This window comes from Lepisma saccharinum, chromosome 29 (genome assembly GCF_977018435.1).
Source record: "Lepisma saccharinum chromosome 29, izLepSacc3.1, whole genome shotgun sequence".
NCBI lineage: Eukaryota > Metazoa > Arthropoda > Insecta > Zygentoma > Lepismatidae > Lepisma > Lepisma saccharinum.
This window is the reverse complement of record NC_139257.1, coordinates 50,508,806-50,529,407: the sequence shown is the minus strand read 5'-3', so window position 1 is coordinate 50,529,407 and position 20,602 is coordinate 50,508,806. Positions and strand designations below refer to the sequence as shown.

Below are 20,602 nucleotides of genomic sequence, written 5' to 3'. Positions count from 1 at the left end.
ATATACACTGGGTTGACGTTCTGGACTGCACTTCTAACCTGAAGATGAGAGTGATATTAGCTCTCAAAAGCTTGGAATAGTTTCCGCAACTCACCTGGTCGATAGCTCGAGAGAATCTTTTCATCAATATTATGGACAGTGTTCAACTTGGTGATGAAAGACAGAATAGTTGAGTCTTGAAAAATATTAGGCATTAAAAAACTGACAGTTGGGAGGGGCGATGGATATGTACCTGGAAATGGGTCAAGACCTAGTGAGTGGCAAGTCTCCACCTTGATAGATAATAAGGTTGAATCTATCTATTCAACTTGATTGTGAAGCTTGGATTGATTGATTGAGTTGGTGTTTTAAGTCCATTTTATGCACAGTAAAGCTAATCTGGACTGGGCCTACAGGGATCTGAACCACTATGTCTCTCCACCGGGTATCGAACTGGGACCCCTTGCTTACAAGGCAACAACACAACCACTGCACCATCGGGGAGGCCCTGATTGTGAAGCTTGATTCCAATGATAGAAAGGAGAGACTGCATAATTTTTATGTAGTCCTCCTTCAGTATCATGAATGCATGATAATATCCCTATGTAAGAGACCAAGGTAAAAAATACGAAGAAATAACAATGATACAATTTCAAATTAAAATTCATGAAGCAGAAGTTTTGTTTAAGTAACTATCCACTTCTTCAGACATAATTTTAAAAAACGCTGTATGTCATTAAAAACTGTTTTGTTTACCTATGCAAGTTCTGTGGTCTGTATCCAAAATGAACCTGTCGCTACAAGTACAATAATAGCTCCCAGGCATATTCACGCAATCTTGATTACATCCTCCATTGCTTTCGATACACTCGTTGATATCTACACACTGACTCCTATCCCTGAAAACAAAAGGAACACAATAATATTAAATATATATATATATATGAAACATCCTCAAAATAGTAGTACTGTAGTAGTACGAATAAAATACTTGAATATAGATTAAAAATTATATTTTTTGTGAACTTCTTTTAAATTGGAACTGCAAAGCTATCAATTTCTTGAAATTCTCTCAATGTTAGTGATAGTGCTTCTACATTAGCATGCAATGTTAACTGAATATTATCCATTGCCTAGTGCTTTACACTATACTTATTTTAACACTAGTATCCTTTTGTTGTGTACAGATGGAACAGGAGGATTAATGTAAACCACTTACTGCTCTGCATTACAACAAACTTTTTTTTAACTTTAAGTCCATTCAAGTAATAACTTGATAAATACATCAGCTCCCTTTCACAGTAAGTGAATATTTGGATTTTTCCCTGCAAGTGCAAATCACCATGAATTCTAAATTGGATGTTCTCTAAATCGACATTAGATATTTCTTTAGCATCTCAGCTTGTAGTGAAATCTGTTGAGACAGCATCATAGTTAGGAGACATGCTCAAATGTATGCTACTACCAAATATTTTTTTCTTCAGCCATCCATGCCTGCATGTAGGGGTGTTGTGTGTCATTTATTAAAATTATGACACTCTCCTGTGACACTATGACACACTATACTGTTTGCTTGAGTCTGAGAGGGTCAAAATTTCTGACACTGCTACTATTAACATAAATGAAATTTGTTGACATAAGTTTAATTATTTTTCTCTTTCATCAAAATTCATTTTTATCCACTAGATTGGCATAATAGTAAAGAATCCTTATATTACATGCACAATATATTAGACATGTAAAGGTTCATAATTTCTCAATGTTCTACATAATAAAAATTTATTCCATATGAGTGTTATATTTCAAATTAAATCATTCCACATTACAATAAAAACATGAAATTATTAATAACCAAAACTTTTCCCATCACTCAAAGCATTCATATAAATTTAGAGGCATGATCATTGAATGTTAAATATTATAACGGGTGTCCCACTCGAAAGGGAACCCATAAATTGTCACGTCATTGGGTAAGTATTTCACCGAATGGTATCAAATTTGGAAAGATTGCAGTTCAGTACATGAGAAAGTTGACGTAGCAACACTGTACGTCGTAAAGACTGAAGAAGTGTGTCAACAGGCAGGTTCAGCGAGTTGCCGTGTTTCAGTGAAGCGTAAGCGGAGGAAGTGGCTTGATGTGACTTGGTCATTGTGTTTTTAACAATGCATCGGTATTCTCTTGAAGAGCGCATGTTTATTGTCAAACTGACACTCGCATGGTACCAACAAGACGGTGCAACGTCACACACCTCGGGAGTGAGCATGGCTGAGGTAGAATCGTTTTTCCGTAACAGAGTCATTTCCAAAGGATTGTGGCCCCCAAGGTCACCGGATTTGCCCCCACCTGACTTTTTCCTATGGGGTAACCTTAAAGGAAAGGTCTTCAAGAACAAACCACACACCCTCGATGAGCTACGGGAAAACATTCGCCTTGAAATCCATGCAGTGACAACCAAGGTTCTGACAGCTACATTCACAAACTTGCAACGTCGTGTTCAACTATGTTTACAAGTTGGTGGAGGCCATTTCCAACACCTTTTGTGATGTAATTTTTTTCCCACAAATACAGGTAGGTCATGATCAAATTTCGTTTCCTTTACTCTTCATTTCCATTTTTTTACAAAACAAATTCACGGTTCCCTTTCGAGTGGGACACCCATTACATGAATAACACTATATTCTAAACTTTGACATCAATGTGCAAATGAAGCAGCGTAAGTTTTGCTACAATTTCTAGATTAGTTATTTGCAGCAGCTTAGACTCTAATGGACTGTTAGTCTTATTGAAAGCTTGCTTTTCATCTATAAGTATTTGTTATGAGTTAGTATAATTAATAGCTAGTACCTGAACATTAGTGTTGAGCGATATATCGTCCAGATGATATATTGAAATATTGAAAAAATATAGTCCAGGTGATATCAACTAGATGATCGTCATGATATTTTAGCAATATATATTGTGTTGGCGATATATTTCATCATGATATTTTGGCAATATATTGTCACAATATTTTAGCAATATATATCGTGTCAGCGATATATCATCATGATATTTTGAGATATATATCATGGAGATGATATATCGCTGATAACACGATATGGAAAAAAAAATCATATCATATTGTCTGTGATGATATTTTCTTGACAATATATGGTAATATCAAATTTCCGATATTGTCCATTCCTACTGAACATGTTTGAAACTGTGCTCGAGTTAATATATCTGAAAGAAAGATATTTCTGACTGAATAGTTTTAGCACTTTTATATCAAGTAACATAATGAAACACAAGGAACACCAAAACTTCAAGTTAAAAATTACATCAAATACCTTGGATTCAGCTTATAGCCTTCAGGACAAGTGCAATAAAATGAGCCAATGGTGTTGACACAAATGTGATGGCAGCCGCCATTATTTTTCTCACATTCATCTATGTCTGAAAAGAATTAAAGTTATCAATTATTGTCGTCTTAAATAAAGCACAATATTAAAATTGAACACCAAAACTGATGCACAAATTAAGTTTTCTGAATATGTTTAATAAAAACTATTTACAAAGTTTGCTATGCACAAAATTTATTAGCTATCCTTGTGTGATCTCATATGTTCTGCTCTTTTAAAAAAATAATTACACAAAATAAACAGAGTTTTGCAATTTCATACGAAGTTATTGCATATGCAGAGCATTCCCTGACATTCCCTACGAAAGTCGGCGGCAAACTACCCGGTGTCAGCACTTGTCTTTCCCGGTGAACAGGGTCCACGACAGTCGGTAGAGTCAGCTATTAAAATTACAGTTTTCATATTGTGTACTAACCTTGACTACAGAAGGTGTTGAAAATGATGTCCCTCTGCTGCAACACATTCCTGGCACCTCCGAAGGAAATTGGCATTTACACGTGCAAGTTCGTCTACTGTAATTCTCCTGATTTCTCATACAATACTATCTTTTAACTCACAGATGGTGTGCGGATTGTCTTTGTATACTTTATTTTTTTAGATTTCCCCCATAAATAAAAATCGCAGGCTGACAAATCAGGGGACCTAGAGGGTTTTTGAAACACCCGTTTCTTGTGAGAGGCGATGGATAGATTTCCGAGGAGACTGTTCTAACCTTTGTCCTATCTCATCGAGTTTTTCCTCAGTAAGTACACGTGGGTTTTTCTTTCCACTTTTATTCAGAACTGACCCTGTTACTCTAAACTTTTTTACGAGGTTTAATATAGTGGTCCTATGTGGAACGGAAACACTAGGAAATTCCGTTGGAAAACGTTGTCACACTTCTCCACAATTCCTCTTTCCGAAGTAACACTCGACAAGATAAATCCTTTGTTGTAATGTAAAGTTTTGTGGTGCCATATTAAGCCACAATCTTCAACACACGAACACGACACAACACAACTTCCGAGGGAGGATTATACTGGCGTCAGTCTGCAACGTCAACAGAAAGGGAAAGAGAGCGAAGGCAGGGAGAGCGAAATAAACAGACTGTAGCATGCGACTATCGCGGACCCCGTACACTGGGAAAGACAAGTGCTGACGCCAGGCTGCTTGCCGCCGAGTCTCATAGCGAATGTCGGGGAATGCTCTGTACAAGTTTATAGACATTACTTTCCATTAGCAATGGACAAATATTTTTTTTAGATACTACCAGTGATGGACTAAAATTTTGTTTTCATATTTATTAATTCAGAACATACCTTTGAATTGTTGAGGAAATGGGGAAGAGGGAATGAACCTATATACAGAGTGACACATATTTAGGGTGACCATAAAAATTTGACCCAAAAACGTGACATCCCAAGGAGAAAGGTGTAGCCCCTCCTGAAAAATCGGTTAGGCCTAATTATAAAATTATTGTTATTATGAATGTATTATTATTGTTTATTAAAGGATGGACAATACAAATGATACATCGTAAACAATAAATTAAATATGATCTCCAAATGTCAAAATGTATTAATTATTATAATCTCGGTATGACTTTCTTGTCTTTTCTTAATAACCTATGATGTTAATCCAATGCTGAAGTTGAGGCATGCCAGAAGTATTTAGCAGAAGAGCCAATCTTCTAGGGAGGAGCTTTATTCTTCATCAACCCTTTATAAATCTCCCCGAAAACCTTACCCTGCATATCAGACACACAACTCTACATTTTTCTTTTGAGTTTGAGTCAAAACAACTTTAAGTTCTTGTTGCAATTCCATAAAAAACTTCATGCTTGTTCACTGCTCCACAAATAAAGGAACACACACAAAACAATACACCCTTTTAGCCTGAAATGTCTCAAATTTAGACTTTGTTTTCAAGATAACGCCTAGACTTTTATAAAACAGGACAAATAGTGGCTTTTTTAATAATATGGATGGGATGACCAGGACACGCCTCTGAAACGGGACTTTGCCGGTCAAAATGGGATGTATGGTCACCCTACGCATATTGTTTCTACCAACTTCAGATGACAACACAAAGACAGTGAGTGGATGTAGTAACTTTATATACTTATGAAATAAAAATATGCACATAGGCATTTAATACAATGTACAATATGGACAATATTGACGTCAGTGCAACTTGAAAATAACGTCCTCTAAATGTCCTCCTTCTGCTTGGATGCACTGTTCAAGGCGATGCGGGAAGTCTTTCATGATGCACGTCTCAACATGTCCTGTGGAATAGTGCATATTTCACGGCGACTGGTGGTTTACAACATTAGCCGTGGCTCTCCAATGGAAAAACCCACCTCAGAATGCCATGTGTGTGTCTGAAACAGTTGCACGGCGATCTTCATTGTTCCGCTGCAGTGCCCGGTGCCTGTTTGGATGGACATTCCCACCACCTCAATCCGCATCTGCTCCATGGTATATTAATTGCCTGATTACTAACTCTCCATGGATGTATTGTATGCCACACATGCGCATGTGTATTCTGGCAGGGTTGCCAACTCAAATTGGTAAATCCAATTGTTGTTTCTGAATTTGGTGAAAAAACATCCTGATGCCTGTGATTTGGTTCCCCAATGTAAGTTACACGTAGATATCAAACTTACCATCTATAAGAACAGTGATACGCCAAGGAATTTTAAAAACACAGAGAGATGACAATGAAGTGAAACTGGTCGTGGGGGGTATGTCTTCCCTTTTTTTAAGCAATTGACTGTATATTTTGCCATCATTTTCTGCATTCAACCAGTGGCGGCTGGCAGCTAGTATGATGGGTAGTGCCAACATGATCAATAAATCGAAACATTTTTGCTAGCATATGTCATAGAAATCTAATTAAAGAGGTAATTTTAATGGAACTTTGTTTACTAAAATTGCAGACAAAAATTCAGAGTTCCTAAAATTGGTTTATTTTACTTCGCATTTGTACTACTTTTGGCTAATCGTGAAGATAAGGATGAGTGAACACTCACAAAGAACACCAATGCTCATGCCGGGATTCGAACCCGTGATCCCTGGCATCCTAGCATGATGTGCGGAGGTCGGACAGAGTTTCCATTAAAATTTTGACGCCTGTCACCTTTACCACTTTCTTTTTTTAAAAAAAAAAAATAGAATTGATTTAATTCTTGAAGCTTTCCTGGCAGAGAATATTGAAGAGGTTTTCTCGGGAAATCAGCCAGGTGATTTCCGGAAAGGCTTCCGAGCTTAGAATTGATGTTTAAATCTGGTGTGGGATGGCTAAGTTGTTTCAACTTTTAATTTAATACCGTGTGGTACCTTGTAAAACGGTGTATGTAATAATGCTCTAATCTGACTCATCTTCACTGACTAGCCTTCCTTTCACACACCATCGGACACTTTTACTTCATTAAAAAGAAAAACACTGAACAATTAGAGACACTGAGTCTAACACGGCATTCTCGCCTTGCTTTGCTTATAATTTGCAACCTCAGCACGGCAGACGGTACATCAACAATCGGTGTTACTAACAACTGAAATATGATTATCTGCTAAATGAACTGTGGATCTACAATTTTTAAAAGTCAATGCAAGAAATTTAATTATATCTCCAAGTGAAATTCTTATACTGATAGTTTTTCCATGTGATTTTTTACAAATATTAAAGTAAAAATTCCCATGCTGATGCAAATTCCCTTTGATATTTAGACAATTCTTTGTTACAGAAAATGTCTTCAATATTGTCAATGTCAGTTGCAACACGTGAGTGTTTGTGTGCATAAGAGCAAGGGATATATCTTTTCTTAAGGAAGAAATCGATAACAAAAAAGTCTGGATGGCTCTTTAGACGCATCTATCTAAATGGTTATATAAATTTGGGGAAAATTTTACGTTCGTTCTTGCCAAGTAGGCAGGAAAGGATCTTTCTAGTGAATTACTTCTCCAACAAGTATTACAAATTGGTCAGGATTAGTCACTTCCCTATGAAGTTTGCAACTATGTAAACACAATTCCGAAGCTCTCGCGTCGTGCCAGCCAAAAATGGGCACGGCTGGTTGTCTTACGGCTACCACCTCCTTTCTGTTTCCTGCGGAGACTTTTTCATGCCTCCGTGCATGCCTCTGCACAAGGGCCACACTATGCTGGCCCAGACCAAGAACAGCTGGGGATGCGGCGCAGGAATTGAGGTGGCCATACGCTCAAACACTTACAAGATTCGAATCTCCTTGTTCATAAATGTATTAATTTAATTATATTTTTGGCAAAGCGAGTGCTTTTTCTTTTCTGAGAGTAGAGCCGCCGCTGCATTCAACATTCTATTTTGAGAGAAACTGGGCCAAAGGACACACATAATCATCATATCTATAATACTATAAATTTAGAAAAGATTACTTTTCATCAACTACTTGCCAATTTTGACAGAAAAATTTATTCCATAGAAATTATCAAATGCAAATAAAACATTCAAATCAGATTTCAAAAAAGGATGACACTTTTTGTTAAACTTGTTGTAGTCAATATTTTACAAAACTTCACTTGGCATACCTATACACTGCTCATCCTTAAGACTGAAGCCCTCTTCACACAGACAATAGTATGATCCTGGCGTGTTGACACATTTCCCTTGACAAGGATCGTATTCACACTCGTCAATATCTGGAATAACAAAGAATATGTCATTCCAAAGTTGGTTTTCCTGTTATCTTAGCACTGTAATGATTATGTTACAGGTAGAGGATTTCCATAATTCCCTCCACATACACACAAACATGCACTTCAGATCCATACAAGCATCCCCCCTCTCCCACATATCCCCTAAATCTGCCAGCAGGAATTTACATCATTCATGTCTGCAAACACTTGAATCCTCTATGAAGTTTCACTTAAAAAATTAAACGTTATTTGCATCTATCTTTATAGAAGCCCTCATAGTATAGATGATTAGACTTCAATATCACATTTAAACACACAGAAGAGAGATGTTAAATCACCTAATACAAACAGTGGCGGCGATTAGAGGGGGGGGCAGTTGCGCCCCCACTTTTAGGCAGCCACTGAATACAAACATTAGGCATATGTTTAGGTGGACTGAAAAATTATGTAATGTTTTATTTCAGAAGGTTTTGATTTTCTTCACACGTTTGCTACATTTGCACACAAACCCCCCCTGCAAGCATCATAGGTGCATCTAAGGGGAAGTTGAAAGGAACAGATCCCTACTCGTTTGGATTTTTTGGGCAGAGGGGGAGTGATTATTTTGTCCCAAATTTTCCTACTAAAATGTCATTCAAATTACCTTTTTCAGTAGCCTGACCCCATTCCCTTAAAAACTTTCTGGTTGTGCCTATGCATGCAAGAATACACGTGCACACATAAAGAGAGAAATGCAATGAATTTTAAGACAGTGCTCTTTGAAAACAACACTTGCAAAAAAGATCTTGGGTTCACATTCAGAGTACAGCATGAACATTTGCTTAGATATTCCATCATGCCCATGAGTTCTTTAGCCATTTTTAACATTGCAATTAAATTTTTTTTAAAAATGAAAGTGATGTGAAATGGCAAAGACTCAAATTACCACAGTGCAAAAACTGATAAGAGGTTTCATGTAATTACACATTAATGTTTATTTACCCCTTGTATGTGTTAATTTTTTACTAGAACATTGTTTTACCACTACAGATAAACATACAATATAAACCCCCCTCCTCCCACACATACATGTTTGCAATTGTTGTTATGCTTATGTAAATGTATTTATGTGTTCTTATACTTGCAGGTAAGAGATTACTATATGTAAAGCCTGGTTTACATTGGTCGAGTAGACGGGAGAGTAGCTGGAGCGAGTAGGGTAAAGCAAGCTACTTTCCCCGTGTCAACAACTGGGGAGAGCACTGGAGCCAGTCGAGTGACTGTCCATGGAGGACAGCGACTCAACCGAGTAAATGCTTTCTGAGGACAGTTTAGAGTCTGTGTTGTGTTGTGTCTGTGAGTGTCGACGGAATTATAATAATATATATATAATTACCTATAATTATAGGTAGGAACAAACAAAATAAACTACAGGCGTATGAAGTTGAAGAGATCAGACTTGATGTATTTGGCGTAGGAGAAATACAATTAAAAATAAGGAATTCACATTCAACCAAGAATGATCAAAAATAGAAAAATCAAAGAAATTAGTTTTTTTCCCCAAACATGTCCTTGTGCATTATTGTATTCATTTCTTGTGAAAAAAAAGTGTTTCAGAACTTTTTTTTAAAAAAATCGACAACGACGTTGATGGGTTCATTCTGTGAAAAGAGCACCAAACAGATGCAGCTACTATCCCACTTTGCTGGAGTTGAGTAGAAAGTGTGTAAACAGCTACTCGCCATAGAAGGATCAAGTCGAGCAGACAGGGCAGTAACTCTCCCGCTTACTCGACCAATGTAAACCAGCCTTAAGGATAACAACATAAAATGAAGAAGAGAGGTTCCAGACTTCTTTTTTCTTTTCTCTTTCATATTATACAACACGTTGCCTCATATTATACCTTCCTTACTGGAAACAAAAAGAAAATAAGGGAGGTGCAAAAAATCCTCATTGCCCTGGTGAAAATTTAACTTGACCCACCCTTGGGTGTGAATATGGAATATTTGTTGGAAAATCTTTGAAAATATAGAAATTATATGTAAAAATAATTAAAATATGTAAAATATGTGCTAAAAGTCTAATATATGGAAAAATATGGAAAATAACAATAGCATTCGCATTGCACGATTCGCAGAGATAATACAAAATAACATTGATTTTAGCATCAATCGAAGATATGTATTTACATATAAATCCGTTGCCTACATATGAGTGTATAGTTCCATCATACACAAATAAAATGTGTAAAATTTGTGGCGTAAATATTGTAATTAGTCCCACGAGTTCATTGAATGAAATGAAATGGAATTCAGAGAAATCAATCCCGTATCCAGCCCTGCCTGAAACCAACACTTTTCAACCTTTGCAAGCTACCAGTAGCTTGTACACAAAGGGATGGGGAAGTAAAAACCGAAATATTCCATTTTTCTTGAGGTGGCAGTGTCTACCTGAAAGTGGTCAACCACTTGAGATGGAGGCTGGAAGAGTTGCTCCTTCCAGACTTCATACTCTTTACCAGTTACAAGAAGCACATGAGAGTGTCTTTTACGAACTCTGGCTTAGACAATACTAATATTATTGTGATTTAAAATAATAAGAGATGAGAGATTGATTGATCTGTCACTGCTAGAATTACTACTCAGTGCATGTGACTGAATCTACCTTTCATAATTTTTTTTTTAAAAAAATAAATAAATAAAAAAATGACAAGTTTGTAATCATTCTGTTAATAACTGTAAATGAAAATAAAGAGTTACCTTCACAATCATCTCCTTCCATTCGGTAACCAGCTTCACATTGACAGAAATAAGATCCAATTGTATTGACACACTTTCCATTGCATATTCCTGTCTCACATTCATTTATGTCTACAACATAAATAGATGAACGTTAAGTATCCAGTAGCTAAATAATTCATTTAATAGTTAAAATACGTCACTTTGTAAAGTAGTAATGAGAAATATGACTATAACTTTAATTTGTGATTTTAGCACAATTATATTCAATGCCTAGATTCAAAGCAACTGGTGAAACCAATAAAATAAAAGTAACAAATTAAGCTGGGTTATATTGAACTTAAGAAATATTTCTATATTTGCTATTAATTAAACATATAACATAAATGATGACTGATGCTGCATGTCAACATGCTATGAATCTGGAAGTTCTAAGCAAGTGAATAGCTTTCTTGATTCACAATTGTTGGAAATATCCAGTTAAATTTATAAACTCCCCAACTCCAGGGACATCTCAGAATTTTTCAAGATATCAAAAAAAATTTACACAACCCTTGTTACCCAACACAAGTAAATACAGAGCATTCCCTGACATTTGCTACGAGACTCGGCGGCAAGCAGCCCGGCATCAGCGCTTGTCTTTCCTGGTGAACGGGTCCGCAACAGTCGCACGCTACAGTCTGTTTTTTTTCGCACTCCCTGCCTTCACTCTCTTTCCCTTTCTGTTGACGTTGCAGACTGACACCAGTATAATTCTCCCTCGGAAGTTGTGTTGTGTCGTGTCCGTGTGTTGAAGATAGTGGCTTAATATGGCACCACAAAAGTTTACGTTACAACAAAGGATTTATCTTGTCGAGTGTTACTTCGGAAAGAGGAATTGTGCAACGAAATTTCCTGGTGTTCTCGTTCCACATAGGACCACTATATTAAACCTCGTAAAAAAGTTTAGAGTAACAGGGTCAGTTCTGAATAAAAGTGGAAAGAAAAACCCACGTGTACTTACTAAGGAAAAACTCGATGAGATAGGACAAAGGTTAGAACAGTCTCTTCGGAAATCTATCCGCCGCCTCTCGCAAGAAATGGGTGTTTCAAAAACCCTCTAGATCCCCCGATTTGTCAGCCTGCGATTTTTATTTAAGGGGAAATCTAAAAAATAAAGTATACAAAGACAATCCACACACGATCCGTGAGTTAAAAGAGAGTATTGTACGAGAAATCGGGAGAATTACAGTAGATGAACTTGCACGTGTAAATGCCAATTTCCTTCGGAGATGCCAGGAATGTGTTGCAGCAGAGGGACATCATTTTCAACACCTTCTGTAGTCAAGATTAGTACACAAAATGAAACTGGAATTTTAATAGCAGAATCTAGCGACTGTCGCGGATCCCGTTCACCGGGAAATACAAGGGCTGACGCTGGGCCGCTTGCCGCCGATTCTTGTAGCGAAAGTCAGGGAATGCTCTGTAGCATACGCATATTTAAGAAAATCTAAACTTCTGAATTATTCTCAAATTTCCATGCAATTCTTTTATTTTTCATCTAATTTTCTCTTTTCATCTGAAATTTTTCTGAATTGCACTGCATCGACAGGATATTTTCTCTTCATATAACACTCCCTCCAACCAATTAGTTGAAATCAGAAAGAACAAACTCCTATATCCATATGCAGTGGATTAAGTACAGACTTACCAAATTTAAAACAGAGAACATTAGTTTTGAAATAATCCACAAAAACTTTCACTATCATTTGTATTATGCTCCCAATTTAAAGTAAGAAATACAAAATCTCACCTAACCTGTGCAGTACTTGCCGACCTGATGAAATCCTTCCTTACAGCTGCATTTAAAAGACCCCACTGTGTTCTCACACAAATGTTCACAGCCATGCAAGCTCTCCACTTCACATTCGTTGATATCCACGCAGGTAACGCCATCCCTGAGTAACCGGTAACCAGGGGAACAGGAACAGAAAGCTGTTCCCGACACACTTCTGCACTCCTGAGAACAGCCACCGTTATTGATTCCACATGCATCGTGATGCAGACATCTCCTCTGATCAACATCCAGTTGTTGTCCTGGAGGACATTCGCAATGGAAACTACCAGGAGTGTTAACGCAAATGTCGGAACAATCACCGTTCCTCAGTGAGCATTCATCCAAGTCTTGGCATTTTTTGTTCTCAAAGGCCAACCGGAATCCATCCGGACAAGTGCAGTGGAAACTTCCAATCACATTTGTGCAAAAGTGTGAACAACCACCGTTCTTCACAAGGCACTCGTTGACATCTTTACAGCTTCTTCTGTCTTCATCTAGCTCGTAACCTGTCAAGCAGCTACATTCAGCTCCGCCCACGGTATTCGTACATACTTGAACACAGCCTCCATTATCTTCAAGACACTCGTCAACATCTATGCACGTCCTCCCATCCCTACTCAAATGATGACCTTCAGGGCAGCTACACTGCACACCACCTTCTGTGTTGTTGCAGATGTGTGAACACCCACCATTTTCCACCAAACATTCATCAATGTCTACGCACGTCTTCTTGTCTTTCCCAAGATGGTGTCCATTTGGACACGAACACTTAAAGCTACCAAGCGTATTTGTACATTCATGTGAACAACCACCATGATCCACGGCACACTCATTATCATCCATGCACTTCTTGTCATCATCTATGAGATGATATCCTTTTGGACAACTGCACTCAACTCCGCCAATAAAATTTGTGCAAAAATGTGAACATCCGCCATTTTCAAACAAGCACTCATTCACGTCAATGCAAGTCCTGTCATCCGTTTCTAAATAATGCCCTTCTGGGCACATGCAATGTACACTCCCAATCACATTAGCACATATATGAGAACATCCACCATTGTTCATAAGACACTCATCAATATCTATGCATGTTTTCATGTCTTTAGTAACCTCAAAACCCACAGGGCAAGTGCAAAACAAACTTCCTTCTGTATTGACGCAAGTGTGAGAGCAATTTCCATTATTGTCTAAACATTCATCGACATCAAGACATGTCCTTTCGTCATCGGCAAGATGATAACCTTTACGACAAGTGCAATCAACACCACCAACAATATTGTAACAGAAATGCGAACAACCACCATTGTCTTCAACACACTCATCAAAATCCACACACATTCTTTCATCATCCGCGATAGTATATCCCTCACGGCAATCACACTCAAAGCTTCCAAGTGTATTTAAGCAAATATGAGAGCAGCCTCCATTTTGTTGAGAACATTCATCAACGTCTTCGCACGTCATGTTGTCACTCTTCAAACGGAAACCATGAGAACATGAGCATGCAAAACTTCCGAGAGAGTTGGTGCATGTATGTGAACAGCCTCCTTTGTCATCGGCGCACTCATCTATGTCATCACAAATTTTCCCATCCACCACAAGTTCATATCCATGTGGACAGCTACACGTGGCTTTGCCAAGATCACTGGTGCATGTGTGGGAACATCCACCATTACTCACAACACATGCATCTGCTTCCTTACACAGCTTCCCATCATCATCGAGGTGAAACCCAAGTGGGCAGGAACACAAGAAGCTGCCATCAGTATTTACGCATGCATGCGAGCAACCAGCAGTTTCATCATCGCATTCATCTTCATCAATGCAAGTTCTGTCATCGTCATCTAGTTCGTAACCCACTGGACAGCTGCATCTCATGCCACCATTCGTGTTTATACATGTGTGGCTGCAGTCACCATTTCCATCAGCACACTCATCCACATCTAGAAGAAACAAACAGATCTGGAGATATTCAAAATTAAAGAAAAAGTAATAAAATAAAAAATACTGGCAAGTAATGCAACATCAACACACACAAAAACCTAACTAGAACATGAAAGTAGAAATTCCCTGATGGAAAAATAAGATGGACACTAGAGGAAAGCCTAGGTGGCAGAGGGATTTACACAATGCCAGGTGTCTTTTTCAGATCCTGAGGTACGCATGGATGTATGTTTGTTTCATCATCTCAGAGGCGAGGCGCCCGGTCATCGGGAGATGTGGCGATCACAAACTAAAGTAAAAAAATATTGCTCTTTAAATATTTTAGAGAAGAGGTAAAAAAAAAAAGTCAGAATATTTGCATGAAATTAGTCACGTGATACCATGAAACAGCTAGAAATACGCAAGATATTCTCTAAGTTTAGCCCATCGAAAGGAGAGCCCAGTCCTATCCCCTGTGCCCAACCACCCCGCTATGTTTCCTGTTGAGTGCAGTGGTGTCAGGTGGCCCAGGTCATTGCAGCAGGTCTGCGAATCCAAGGTCTTTCAACCACTTTTCCCCTGCTCTTGAAGGTCTGGTCATAAGAGACCTTTCTTTCAGCTCCCTTGTTTACAAACACGGCAGGGTTTCTGGACGTCATCAAGATGAAATTTCTCAGAATGTCCAGCACTGTAAAGCATGTAACGCTCTTATTTTTTTAGAGAAAAACACATATTGAAGAGCATTGCAACACAACTTACACAGAATACATGAAAGTAATGGTGCATAAAAAATATAAGTAAGCAAAAGCATAAATTTCCCCACGGTTAGTGCTGGAAAGAACTGAAAAAAAAGAGCAGTTCTGGATCCATTGTATTTCGTTCATAGTTTTACTCCTTTTATTTATTTATTTATTTATTTTGGATCCTGTGGTTCAAAAATATTGTTGCTTTACAAAACACGAAGTACTTCCTGTTGTTTTGTGTATACTACGCTTACAAATGACAAGACTGATCAAGATTTTTGTTCTCGATGTGACAGACATACTCAGACAGAACTTTTTCCCTAACCTATCTTACCTTCACACAAGGGATGGCCAAAATATCAGGGTTCCGGAAAATTTAAAAATCTCTATTCGCAAATTTTACTACCCAGATTTCAGAGGCAATTCGAATTTCGGAGAGAGAGGTTTAACAATTATTCCATTTTTTCAGGTAGAATTTATTAAGGAAGTTTCGTTATCCTTATTTTACGATCATGTACTCCCTAGAAAAAAATGGATTTGGCCATCTCTACTTCACATGTCGTGTACGAACACTATTATCAACATTATGAATGTAGGAATGCCTGCCCCTCCCCTCCCCTCCCCTAGTTGAAAGATTGACCCTGACGTTTGGCAAGTCTTGCGATGACTACGTAAAAATGTCACGCTTCGTCACTGCATCATCTACTTCACTGCTTTATCATTTCAATTCATTATTGTGATTAACCTATAGAGGTAGAAAAGAAAATGAACATAACCAAAACAGACATGGACAGTTGTAGTGGCCAGGTACACTCAGAGTGCGAAATCGCTGCAGATTGGTGGGGGAAGGAGCAGAGGCACACACACACACACACTATATATAACGTCATTAAAAATGTGTCAATTATTAAATAATCACATTACTTTATAAAACATACAATATATTATATCGACTGCCCATTTAAAATTCGATTGCAAATTTTAGATTATAATATACTACCAATGAAATGAACAATACTTTGCGTGACTAAGGGACAAAAATTAAGAGACATAAAAAGTTAAAAAAAAAGGTAAAGTGCTCCCGTGCTTAGCACTACGCCATGAAGGCGGGGTAACACCCCACACTTCCTTGATACGGTCGTGAGTGGGGGTGATGTGATCAGGCGGTCAGGGGCATGATGCTGATCACATCACCCCACTCACGACTGGATCAAGAAAGTGTGGGGCGTTACCCCCACACCCCCTATACGCCTTCATGGCGTGGTGCTATGCACAGGGGAGCACTTTACTTTTTTTTTTTACTTTTATTAAGAAGATAATTGTTTCCTGTATAAAATTCACATCTAAATTATATTACGTGTTTTATTAATATATTTATACACAATACTTTGTGGTAGCTGACAAAAAGGCGATGAGAAATGGAGAAGACGTAACAAGTCAGATTAATTTCTGTGTTCCAGGAATTGTTGGGTTCATAAGTGCCCTTAGAGATGAGGAGGCTCTTTGTTGTCCGTTCCTTATGTGTAGAGCCCGGAAGTTCAGGCATTTATTTTCGTTAAAATAGGCAGGCAAAAAGGCATTTATTATGTGGAAAATAGGCACTGAAAATGAAAAAAAAGGCAAAATAAACCAAAAAAAGGCAGATTTGGAAGTCACTTATTTTTTTAAAAAAAATTCTAGCAAAATGTTAAAATCTACATTGGGAAGAGCATTTCAATTTTCTCCGTATTGATTGCACATAACTACAAGATGTTTGTTTAAGTTCTCAACATTCATTGATAGTCGTCTGTCAGAGAGAATGTTTTTCATAATAGAAAATGATCTTTCTACTTCGACAGAAGTTATTGGAGCATACATAAAATAAGCTAATGTAGCTGGACTCATTTCGGTAACAGCATTTTCACCTTTTTGAATATCACAAATTGTTTTCAATTGTTTCAAGTCCTCATTTGCACTCACTACCTGTTTGCACTTTTCCGCAACAGCTGACCCCTTTTCTCTTGGCACGTCCATCATCTGCTGCATAGATTCCTCGAAGATTTTCATGGATGTCTCTGGCAATGCACCATAATGTGCAAAAATAAACGACAATTCATTCTTCAGTTCTGAGTAGCACAGGAGTGGTTTTTTTTTTTCCACTTCACGAATTGAAGCCGCTTCATTTTCTGGAAGAGCATCAATCACCTCACTGATTTTTTCAAGGTTGTTAGCATGATATATAGCTGCTGATATCCAGGTTCCCCATCTCGTCAAGACTGGTTGTGGAGGTAAACTAAGCTCAGGTGCAACTTCCTGAAATTTTCGGGTTCGAGAGGGAGACTTCAGAAATATTTTCTTTGTGTTTGAAATCAACCTGTCCACTTCTGGATGCAACACTCTAACTTCTTCGGCGATTCTGTGCACTGCGTGGGCTACACATGTGATATGAAGCATGTTCGGGAAGAGAATTTTCAATGCTATGGCAGCCTTCTTCATATAGGGAGCTGCATCACTGATAAAAAGTAACACGTCATCATGATGTACACCATGTGGCCAGAGCAGAAGTAGGGAATTTGAGAATAACTGAGCTATTGACGAACCATTGGCTCTCTCTAGTTGTTCTGACGTGAGAAGAAATGACGAGGATTCTCCGTATGTTGGTTCCATAGTTCCTATGATGACGTTGGCTATGTAGCATCCCATACCGTCAGTACTTTCGTCTATTGAAATCCAGTTCTTCTTTTCACCAACTTCAGTACGAATTCCTTGCAGAGCTTCTTCGTAGCAGACGCTTAAATATGTTTTCAGCAGCATAGATTTCGACGGCACCGTTTCTTTAGTGTATTTCTCCAAGAATTTCCTCAGTGACTTGTTTTCCACTTTCCAGAAAGGTGTTCCTGCTTCCATGAAAGCTTTGCACAATTCAAGAGAAAACTGAGATTGCCTGTTGGATGAAGTGCCCACTGTTGAAGTTAGGGATATCTTCTTCTGTCCGATCATTTTAGCAGCTGCAGATTTATGCTTGGCTGTTGACACATGCTGAGATATAAAGTATTTCTTCTCATGGTTGGTTGTTTCTTCACATATCTTGCAGAGAAGAATAGTACCGTCTGTCGAAAATGTGCTTTCAACAAATCCACGCACATAACCATGTAACTTACCACTTAATGGCACACTAAATTTCGGCATGATGACAACTACAAATCCTTTCCCTCCAAAGTGCAGAACTAAACTAAAGATAGAGAACTTTATTTTGGAATCCATGTAAAGGCCCTTGGGCATTAGTGCTGTCTGTTTCTTGTCAATAACCTCCTGACATGGATGCTGGACGTGATGACGTAATTGTGCAGGTGTTAAGCAACAGGTTTTTCAGCAGTCAATCATGCACAAGGAAATGTTAACCGAAAGGCAATATCCTAACTCAGCAGGAAATACTTTTTCCTCCCACTTTTCTCCTTCAGCAATGTTGAAACATGTGTGAGTTCAATATTAATTAAATAAGACGAAAATTATTCACTTAATCAACGGAAGAAAAATAAATGCCAACAACATTTTTTTGGGAGAAAAATAATTTATATACATATTTTTTTTTTAAAAAAAATGGTCAAATTTCATTGAAAAAGGCAAAAAAAAGGCATTATAATTGAAAATAGGCAGTGGGGTCCCAAATAGGCAAAATAGGCAAAATGAAAAGGCTTCTAAAACATTCGAAGCAACATAAAATCCGTATATCCGGAAAAATTTTATCAATATATGCAGTAGATAAAAAGAGGCATTTTGCCAAACTTCCGGGCTCTACTTACGTGTTTTAGATATTATTCCAGTACAGTATATTCGACTCCCAAGCTAATTGTTTATGTTTGTTGTTACAACCAAAACTCTCTCTCTCCCCCCGGAAAAGTTTGGTGGGGAGGAAATTTCAGGTCAAGATCGTAGGTGAGGGGAATTTCCCCCTGACCCCCCCCCCCTTCCCCCAGGATTTCGCACCCTGTGTACACTACATCAATAAAGCAAGTTACCATAACAGAGTCTGAATATTTACATGTGAATGTAAGAAATTCATAATTGCATGGTTTAGACAATTATACTACTATATATTTACATTTCACATAATATTTTGTTTGTATATTCATCTAATATTAATGTGTACACTGTGCTAATATCAGGTGCGTGGCATGCATGTAACCGGTGTTACAGCAGGTAACAGCAAAATGTAAAAGAATTAAAAAGTTGTTTCAATAAAATAACAACATTGTTAAATATGTTAACCTACAGCGGTGCAGTCAAGTGTATATTGCAGAGGACATTTTTTCTGCAACCGACAGAATCGAAGAGGGAGGCCGTGCCGCTACCCTCAAGAGATAACAAGAGGAGGGGTCGCCAATGCAAGGGAAGCGTGGGGAAAGACTTTGGGGCAAGTGTGCTATGAGGTTATTCATATGCCTGTTTAGGGGCCCAGTTACCAGTCAGGCCTGCCGGATACAGGCCAGTGTTGTCACATTGGATTGGCAGAAAAGATCTAAATCCCACCTAAAACGGGGATACTATTTCTCCGAAGCAACTAGAAGTAGACTGCAAAGTCAAGGCTGGATTTAACTACAACTGAGACTGTTTATGTAATAGATGAAAAGATAAGTACCTTGTGCGATTCGTGATTTGGACAAACCTGGCTCCAAAGAACTAAGCTGACAACGGTAGTACGTACAGATGGACTTCCCTTTCACCGCTGGAGGAGCAGAATTCTGTCGTCTGCTCAGTGCACAAACGTGAAACTGGCCCGAGAAATGTGTGGTTCTTCTTCCCCTTTCCACTTCGTTGCAAAGAAACAGAGATGAAGAATTAGCAAGGCTTCACCACTATTCACTGGATTTTCGCGGTAACTCTCTCATGAGTGATGGTTCTTTCTAGGAGTGATTGTGGCTAAGTCACTGAGCGGATTGCAAAGAAACAACAAAATGAACAAAAATCTAGATTGAAGACATTGGGGGAGGGGGGCTAGGGTGGAGATGATAACGTCTGATGGCCTGTAACACTTTTGAAAAAGTTACGCCACTGGCTAGTATGAATCATTACTTATGATTAAGGCTCAGAAGTTGAAGGACCTATAAATTGCCAAAAAAGGACCTATAAAAAGACTTAAAAATATCAGAAAAAGGACCTTAAAATGGGAAAAAGGATGTATAAATGTGATCCAAATTAATTAATAACTTCAGTTTTAATTACATATTTAATGAATAAAAAAATTCAAAATTCTGGTGGTATGGAACACACAGTGCAAAATAACTATATGAATGAAACGCATCTTCTTCCAGACATTATATATTTTTTAGATTAACATAATTTGAAAAATCATATTTGAAGAATCATATTTGGCCTAACCACACT

At 38.0% G+C, this 20,602-nt stretch overlaps 1 protein-coding gene across 3 annotated transcripts in view; it reads right to left on the bottom strand.

Annotated features, from left to right (window-relative positions):
* The window catches only part of LOC145981619 (uncharacterized), a 427,540-nt gene that overhangs the window by 58,834 nt on the left and 348,104 nt on the right, over positions 1 to 20,602 (bottom strand). For all 3 annotated transcript variants that reach the window (XM_083114992.1, XM_083114994.1, XM_083114993.1), the window contains 5 exons: positions 12,551 to 14,515; positions 10,775 to 10,885; positions 7,929 to 8,039; positions 3,310 to 3,415; positions 736 to 878 (listed from right to left, as the gene is read on the bottom strand). In XM_083114992.1, coding sequence (XP_082971118.1) covers positions 736 to 878; positions 3,310 to 3,415; positions 7,929 to 8,039; positions 10,775 to 10,885; positions 12,551 to 14,515 — 2,436 coding nt within the window. The remainder of the gene's footprint in view (positions 1 to 735; positions 879 to 3,309; positions 3,416 to 7,928; positions 8,040 to 10,774; positions 10,886 to 12,550; positions 14,516 to 20,602) is intronic.